General features: G+C 44.6%; 1 protein-coding gene across 1 annotated transcript in view; it reads left to right on the top strand.

Moving 5' to 3' along the window:
- The first annotated feature begins 6,019 nt into the window (after positions 1-6,019).
- Positions 6,020-9,348, top strand: part of LOC123079075 (endoribonuclease YBEY, chloroplastic) — a 6,459-nt gene continuing 3,130 nt past the window's right edge. The window contains exons 1-7 of the mRNA XM_044501748.1: positions 6,020-6,490; positions 7,033-7,284; positions 7,374-7,469; positions 7,607-7,772; positions 7,884-7,967; positions 8,069-8,169; positions 9,122-9,214. Of these exons, the coding sequence (XP_044357683.1) occupies positions 6,119-6,490; positions 7,033-7,284; positions 7,374-7,469; positions 7,607-7,772; positions 7,884-7,967; positions 8,069-8,169; positions 9,122-9,214 (1,164 nt within the window). The 5' untranslated portion in view covers positions 6,020-6,118. The remainder of the gene's footprint in view (positions 6,491-7,032; positions 7,285-7,373; positions 7,470-7,606; positions 7,773-7,883; positions 7,968-8,068; positions 8,170-9,121; positions 9,215-9,348) is intronic.

Genomic DNA, 9,348 nt, shown 5'->3' with positions numbered 1-9,348 from the left:
TAGTCTGAAATCCCAATTTCAGTCTTCGGAACATCTCATATGTTCTGCGACGTTTCGAAACCGTCTTTGGTGCCACAATTCTAAACCGTTAGCAATACGCACTGAACTATCACGTAGTCATCAAAACGTGTATGTCAGATGTTTCATAACATCTACAGACGACGCTCGAGGTTCAGCACACCGAGCGGTGCATTAAGGACATAAGCCTTCTGTGCAGCAATGAGGACAAACCTCAGTTTACGGACCCAGTCCGCATAATTGCTACTATCAACTTTCAACTAAATTTTCTCTGGGAACATATCTTAAACAGTAGAACTAAAGCGCAAGCTATGACATAATTTGCAAAGTCCTTTTGACTATGTTCATGATAATGAAGTTCATCTGATTAATGAACTCCCACTCAGATAGACATCCCTCTAGTCATCTAAGTGATGCATGATCCGAGTCAAACTGGGCCGTGTCCGATCATCACGTGAGACGGACTAGTCATCATCGGTGAACATCTCCATGTTGATCGTATCTACTATACGACTCATGTTCGACCTTTCGGTCTCTTGTGTTCCGAGGCCATGTCTGTACATTCTAGGCTCGTCAAGTCAACCTAAGTGTTTTGCATGTGTTCCGAGGCCATGTCTGTACATGCTAGGCTCGTCAACACCCGTTGTATTCGAACGTTAGAATCTATCACACCCGATCATCACGTGGTGCTTCGAAACAACGAACCTTCGCAACGGTGCACAGTTAGGGGGAACACGTCTCTTGAAATTTTAGTGAGGGATAATCTTATTTATGCTACCGTCGTTCTAAGCAAATAAGATGCAAAACATGATAAACATCACATGCAATCAAATAGTGACATGATATGGCCAATATCATTTTGCTCCTTTGATCTCCATCTTCGGGGCACCATGATCATCTTCGTCACCGGCATGACACCATGATCTCCATCATCATGATCTCCATCATTGTGTCTTCATGAAGTTGTCACGCCAACGATTACTTCTACTTCTATGGCTAACGCGCTTAGCAATAAAGTAAAGTAATTTACATGGCGTTATTCAATGACACGCAGGTCATACAAAAAATAAAGACAACTCCTATGGCTCATGTCGGTTGTCATACTCATCGACATGCAAGTCGTGATTCCTATTACAAGAATATGATCAATCTCATACATCACATATATCATTCATCACATCTTCTGGCCATATCATATCACAAGGCACATGCTGCAAAAACAAGTTAGACGTCCTCTAATTGTTGTTGCAAGTTTTTACGTGGCTTGTATAGGTTTCTAGCAAGAACGTTACTTACCTACGTAAAACCACAACGTGATATGCCAATTTCTATTTACCCTTCATAAGGACCCTTTTCATCGAATCCGTTCCGACTAAAGTGGGAGAGACAGACACCCGCTAGCCACCTTATGCAACTAGTGCATGTCAGTCGGTGGAACCTGTCTCACGTAAGCGTACGTGTAAGGTCGGTCCGGGCCGCTTCATCCCACAATACCGCCGAAACAAGATAAGACTAGTAGCGGCAAGAAGAATTGGCAACATCTACGCCCACAACTGCTTTGTGTTCTACTCGTGCATAGTAACTACGCATAGGCCTGGCTCATGATGCCACTGTTGGGGAACGTAGCAGAAATTCAAAATTTTCTACGCATCACCAAGATCAATCTATGGAGTTTACTAGCAACGAGAGGGAAGGAGTGCATCTACATACCCTTGTAGATCGCGAGCGGAAGCGTTCTAATGAACGGGGTTGATGGAGTCGTACTCGCCGTGATCCAAATCACCGATGACCGAGTGCCGAACGGACGGCACCTCCGCGTTCAACACACGTACGGAGCAGCGACGTCTCCTCCTTCTTGATCCAGCAAGGGGGAAGGAGAGGTTGATGGAGATCCAGCAGCACGACGGCATGGTGGTGGAAGTAGCGGGATCCCGGCAGGGCTTCGCCAAGCACAAGCGGGACGGAGAGGTGTTGCAGGGGGAGAGGGAGGCGCCAGGGGCTGTGGTGCTGCTGCCCTCCCTCCCCCCACTATTTATAGGGACCCCTTGGGGGGCGCCGGCCCTGGGAGATCAGATCTCCAAGGGGGCCGGCGGCCAAGGGGGGAGGGGGGTGGCTTCCCCCCCAAGCCAAGTGGGGCGCCCCCCAACCCTAGGGTTTCCAACCCTAGGCGCAGGGGGAGGCCCAAGGGGGGGCGCCCCAGCCCACTAAGGGCTGGTTCCCTTCCCACTTCAGCCCATGGGGCCCTCCGGGACAGGTGGCCCCACCCGGTGGACCCCCGGGACTCTTCCGGTGGTCCCGGTACAATACCGATAACCCCCAAAACTTTCCCGGTGGCCGAAACTGGACTTCCTATATATAATTCTTCACCTCCGGAACTCCTCGTGACGTCCGGGATCTCATCCGGGACTCCGAACAACTTTTGGGTTTCCGCATACTAATATCTCTACAACCCTAGCGTCACCGAACCTTAAGTGTGTAGACCCTACGGGTTCGGGAGACATGCAGACATGACCGAGACGACTCTCCGGTCAATAACCAACAGCGGGATCTGGATACCCATGTTGGCTCCCACATGCTCCTCGATGATCTCATCGGATGAACCACGATGTCGAGGATTCAATCAATCCCGTATACAATTCCCTTTGTCTACCGGTATGTTACTTGCCCGAGATTCGATCGTTGGTATCCCGATACCTTGTTCAATCTCGTTACCGGCAAGTCTCTTTACTCGATCCGTAACACATCATCCCGTGATCAACTCCTTGGTCACATTGTGCACATAATGATGATGTCCTACCGAGTGGGCCCAGAGATACCTCTCCGTTTACACGGAGTGACAAATCCCAGTCTCGATTCGTGCCAACCCAACAGACACTTTCGGAGATACCTGTAGTGCACCTTTATAGCCACCCAGTTACGTTGTGACGTTTGGTACACCCAAAGCATTCCTACGGTATCCGGGAGTTGCACAATCTCATGGTCTAAGGAAATGATACTTGACATTAGAAAAGCTCTTAGCAAACGAACTACACGATCTTGTGCTAGGCTTAGGATTGGGTCTTGTCCATCACATCATTCTCCTAATGGTGTGATCCCGTTATCAACGACATCCAATGTCCATGGTCAGGAAACCGTAATCATCTATTGATCAACGAGCTAGTCAACTAGAGGCTTACTAGGGACATGGTGTTGCCTATGTATCCACACATGTATCCGAGTTTCCTATCAATACAATTCTAGCATGGATAATAAACGATTATCATGAACAAGGAAATATAATAATAACCAATTTATTATTGCCTCTAGGGCATATTTCCAACAACCATATCCTGGGGACTACACACACGACCAGGAGCAAGAGAATTAAACCATAACTTAACATCATCCTTTAACGAGAAAGGAAACAATTTAAGAATATAGTAATAGCGAATTTTTTCCTCATGAGCAAATAGGGTGGCTATATCATTCAGTTTAGTAAGATGTACCATAACAGTTTCAAATTCATAACCACAGAAAGAATCAGATTCAACCAAAGTAATTAACTCAGGATCGATAGAGAATTCATAATCCTTATCAGTAACAAAGATAGGTGAAGTAGCAAACTTAGGATCATATTGCATTCTAGCATTCAAAGACTTCTCTTTCAGTTTAGCTAGCAGTTTCTTAAGATCATCTCTATCATTGCAAGCAAAAAAGTCTCTAGAAGTTTCTTCATCTATAATATAGCCCTCAGGCACAACAGGCAATTCATATCTAGGGGAGAATCATAATCTTTAGTTTCAATAGTATCATCAGTTTCAGTAATTTCGTGTTCTCTAACCCTAGCAAGTTGTTCATCAAGAAATTCACCTAATGACACAGTATTATCAAGCAAAGAAGTACTATCATCATAAGCATCATGCATAACAGAAGTGGCATCATCAATAACATGCGACATATCGGAATCAATAGCAGGTGTAGGCGTCGCAAGCTTACTCAAAACAGAAGGTGAATCAAGTGCAGAGCTAGATGGTAGTTCCTTACCTCCCCTCGTAGTTGAGGGAAAATCTTGGTTCTTTGATCTTTCAAATTCCTCATAGTGATCAACAGATATAAATCCCAAGTGACTCAGAGAATAGAGCTATGCTCCCCGGCAACGGCGAGAGAAAAAGGTCTTGATAACCCACAAGTATAGGGGATCGCAACAGTTTTCGAGGGTAGAGTATTCAACCCAAATTTATTGATTCGACACAAGGGGAGCCAAAGAATATTCTCAAGTATTAGCAGCTGAGTTGTCAATTCAACCACACCTGAAAGACTTAATATCTGCAACAAAGTATTTAGTAGCAAAGTAGTATGGAATTAACGGTAATAGTGGCAAAAGTAACAGTAACAGTTTTGTAGCAATCGTAATAGTGGGAACGGAAAAGTAACTTAGCAAAGATCAATATGAAACGAACTCGTAGGCAATGGATCAATGATGGATAATTATGTCAGATGGCATTCATCATGCAACAGTTATAGCCTAGGGTGACACAGAACTAACTTCAATTCATCAATATAATGTAGGCATGCATTCTGAATATAATCATACGTGTTTATGGAAAAAAAACTTGCATGACATCTTTTGTTCCGCCCTCCTGTGGCAGCGGGATCCTATTGGAAACTAAGGGATATTAAGGCCTCCTTTTAATAAAGAACCGGACCAAAGCATTAGCACTTAGTGAATACATGAACTCCTCAAACTACGGTCATCACCGGGAAGTGTCCCGACTATTGTCACTCCGGGGTTGCCGGATCATAACACATAGTAGGTGACTATAACTTGCAAGATAGGATCAAGAACACAAATATATTCATGAAAACATAATAGATTTAGATCTGAAATCATGGCACTCGGGCCCTAGTGACAAGCATTAAGCATAGCAAAATCATAGCAACATCAATCTTAGAACATAGTGGATACTAGGGATCAAACCCTAACAAAACTAACTCGATTACACGGTAAACCTCATCCAACCAATCACCGTCCAGCAAGCCTACAATGGGATTACTCACACACGGCGGTGAGCATAATGAAATTGGTGATGGAGGATGGTTGATGATGACGATGGCGACGATTTCCCCTCTCTAGAGCCCAAAACGGACTCCAGATCTGCCCTCCCGAGGAAGAACAGGAGGTGGCCGCGGCTCCGTATCGTAAAATGTGATGAATCCTTCTCTCCGATTTTTTTCTCCCCAAACGTGAATATATGGAGTTGGAGTTGAGGTCGATGAATGTCCGTGGGACCCACAAGATAGGAGGGTGCGCCCTCCACCCTTGCGGACAGGTGGTGGGTCCCCTCTGGTTGATTCTTTCGCCAATATTTTTTATTTATTCCAAAAATAATCTCTGTGAAGTTTCGGGTCATTTCGAGAACTTTTATTTATGCACAAAAATAGCACCATGGCAATTCTGCTGAAAACAGCGTCAGTCCGGGTTAGTTCCATTCAAATCATACAAAATAAAGTCCAAAACAAAGGTAAAAGAGTTTGGAAAAGTAGATACGATGAAGACGTATCACCTAGTTCTGGAAGTATTTCGTATTTCGGTCTCCGGCCATTAATCGGTTCGCCCACTGTCGAGTCCAACCTCAAGCCTTGACAGTTCCAAGCTAGCAGATTCATTGATCCCGGCGGCCCCGGGCCTCGGGATCCGCCGATCCATCATTTGTCTCAGAGATGCGATCAAACACCGAGGAAGTTTTTTGCCTCGTGTCGCGAATGAAGGCATCAGCAGGAAGCTGCCTGTCCAAATCTCCTTTAGCCACCCACATTGTCTAGGTCCCTGCTTTCTGCTTGTATTTTCGGCTTTGTCATATTGCTCCTGACGAGGATCACCTTATATTGATGAACTTCTATCTCTCCATTGTAACCCTATAATTTTGTAATAAACTCATTTTTGCCACACAGAAAAAACATCTTCCACAAAGGCACAAAACTTCTACTACTACGTGCAGCAAGGTGCGAAAATGCTACAAATCGGACGAGCCAAACTAAAACCAAAGAAGGAAACCACAAAACCCCTCCCTTTCGGCTCGTCTTCCATCTCTCCGCCGCCGGCCGCCGCGCGAGCGCGACCATGGCGCGCATCGTGTCGCGGGCCCTCCCGTTCGCCTCGCGCTCGCACCTCCATCTCTCCCCGCCCCTCCGCGGCGCGGCGCTGCTCAGCTCCACGTCGCTCCTCCCCCATCTCCCTGCGGCGGCGTCCACGGCCTCTCTGCTCTCCTGGCGGGGGTTCACGCCCACCCCCGAGACCTCCCGCTTCGCGCAGCCTTTCGCGGGATTCCTCTCTGGCATACGCGGCTTCCGAAGGGCGCGACGCGGGCAGGCGGCGGCGAAGCGAGAGCCGCCGCAGGACCCTGCACCCCCGCCCCCGCCCAAGGAGAGCGAGATAGAGCTCTGCGCCCGCATCAGCGTCGAGGATGATTTGCCCGACGACGTCGAAGTGCTGGTACACATTTCATTTAGTCAAACCTCTGTGTATCGCGGCTACCTACTGCTGCTTTAAAAAGTGTCATAGGAAACTCAGATGAAAATGATGGCAAAATTCTTAGGGATGCAAATTTGTGGCCTACAGTGTACCCTGTGACCCTCCTCGGTTCAATCAAATGAACTAAGTTTTCAACAGTGATGTGAGTTCTGAAAATTTAGTTCATTTAATTGTACTAGAGAGGGTCAGAGAATACCCTAAAGGGTACTCATTTTCTCCCTATAAACTCTGGACTGTTGGTATTGTGATATAAGTCATGTAGTATCGTTTCAAACTGGTCGTGATTGCCATTTACCAATAGGAAGTAGCACCTAGTGGTTCAGGGAGCTCTATTACTGGTAATCTAGGTGCACTGCTGCACTTATGTACAACTGGAGTTCTGGGATGATTTTCTCTCTTGGTAGTTTATTTCCCTCGCGGTGATTTATTATGTTCAGTTGTTCACGTTTTCAATTGGTTGGGTGAGTGTTTGTTGATCTTTGTTTTCCTTAATGTGTATGCAGAACGTCATAGAAATCATGAAATTAAATGTTCCTATGGCGATGAAAATTGCACTAGATGGACTTCTGGAGTATAACTACAAAACACGAGACACTTCAATAAGTGACGTTGGAAAGTATGAAAAGGTTGAGGTTTCTGTGTTGCTATGCAACGATAACTTCATCCAGAATCTTAACAAAGAATGGAGAGGCGAGGACTGCGCTACTGATATGCTCTCAGTGTCACAGTTCATTCCCGATCTGGATGTTCCTACTGTAAGACCAAATCAGCATTTTATTTATTTTCTTTCTGTCTTTACCTTTAGCCTTGCCTCACTCTCTCTCACTGTGTTTTCTTATTGCAGCTTATGTTGGGTGATATAGTAATATCGGTGGAAACAGCTGCAAGGCAAGCTGAGGCGAGAGGTCATACCCTTCTTGATGAACTGCGGACACTAGTGGTATGATCCTTTACGGTTGTTATACGACTAATTTGCCCCTGCCCCCCTGTTTGAACTTTGGAGTGGTTTATGTTAATTGCTGCACATAATATTATTTATTACGCACAAAATGATTATTTCCTTCTATTCTGTACTAGGTTCGTGGCCTGTTACGTCTTCTGGGTTTTGACCGTCATAGTGATGAGGCTGCAATGGAAATGGAGAAGGAGGAGCTGCTCATTTTAAAAAGTCTAAGGTGGAAAGGGAGAGGTCTTGCTAAGAACGCTCCTGATTTGAGCAAGCCTCACACAGAAACATTGGATGGTATGTTCTTGTGGCATCTCTGTAATTGCTCTCCTTGCCATCTGTGTCTTGAAATGAATATCACTCATATGATGATGTAATGTAGTTATTGCTGTCTAAGAATGTTTACAGGACAAGTAACAAACAGTCTAAAGAGAGCTGGCAGCCTGAGATTTTATAGACCAAAATTCAAATATATCTTCTGTGATATGGATGGTACATCCCTTATCCGTTGCTTGTTGCTCATATTTGATATTTTCACTCTAGAATCTAATTATATTTACATGGATTTTGATTGTGTTCTTTTGTGTGACTAGGTACATTGCTCAACAGTAAAAGTCAAGTAACAGCAAGGAATGCAGAAGCTCTAAAGGAAGCTAGGTCAAGAGGAGTAAACATAGTTATTGCCACAGGAAAGGTATTACAAGTTTCCCCCTTGCTGTTTGACCAATGACCAACTGTTCCTAGAAGAGAAGTATTATATACCATTTAAACCAGACCAATGACCAATGACCAATGACCAATTGTTCCTAGATTGTCTCGGTACATATTAGATTATCAAGATGCTAAATTGATTGATCTTTCTAGAGATTGGAGATATTGAGGCCCTCTCTTAGCTGAGGCTCAGTTTGGGTATGTATTATATTTTTCTGAACCAGAAATGTACCAGTGATGAAGTTGTATCCCACTAAATCTTACAGTCAAATGTTCGCCCTCGTTTCAAACCCTGTATTGAACACTTAAACACTGTGAGAAATTATTTCACAGAAAAAATGGTTTTTACAAGATGGCGTTGCCCCAGAATTGGGTCACTGTAGAACAGATTCTCCAGAGCATAAGGCTTATACACTTGCTTGAAAGAAGCTCATCGAAGAATGGAATCGATGAGTCTTGCAGGAGCCGACAGGTCACTGTACTGTATCAGGCAAGTCAGTTGCTAGACAAGCAGCTATGGAAAAACATTGGCCACTTGCTGGGGACACAAGGGCCTCTTCCCTCTGACACATCAGCTGCCTCATTTATTAGACTGTCAAGTAAAAATAAATGAAAATCACCATGAACATTGCATAATCAATTTTTAGTGCTCTCCGGACCCGCTGTTGCCACTCTGGACCGAGACAAAAACATCTAAATCTTAACTAAGAAACTTACGAAAAATAGCCCATCTGGACAGACCCTTGGTGTTTGGATGAATCTTCTCATTTACATTGTTTCTATGGTCTTGAATGGAATATGTCGCGACTAAAACAGTCAATGGAGTTCAGAAGTTCGCTCTTACGTTACTGATTATTTCTGTTTGGCGTTGTGATATTTATCCGAAACTCAGAATGCTGATTATTTTTTTCTATCCATGCTCACTTTGAAAATAGACGCGCCCAGCTGCCATTGATGCTCTTAATATGGTTGATTTATCTGGAAGAAATGGCATTGTTTCAGAATCTTCGCCTGGTATATTTCTTCAGGTAGGTGGAAAGTGTGTTTTCATTCAAAATACTCTTGTACTCCCTCCGTCTCGCATTACTTGTCGCAGAGATGAATGTATCTAGACGTATTTTTACTTCTAGATACATCCATTTCTGCGACAAGTAATTCGGGT

This window comes from Triticum aestivum, chromosome 3D (assembly GCF_018294505.1).
Source record: "Triticum aestivum cultivar Chinese Spring chromosome 3D, IWGSC CS RefSeq v2.1, whole genome shotgun sequence".
In the NCBI taxonomy this organism is placed as follows: Eukaryota; Viridiplantae; Streptophyta; class Magnoliopsida; order Poales; family Poaceae; genus Triticum; species Triticum aestivum.
The sequence above is the reverse complement of the archived record's forward strand: the minus strand, read 5'-3'. Positions and strand labels throughout refer to the sequence as shown.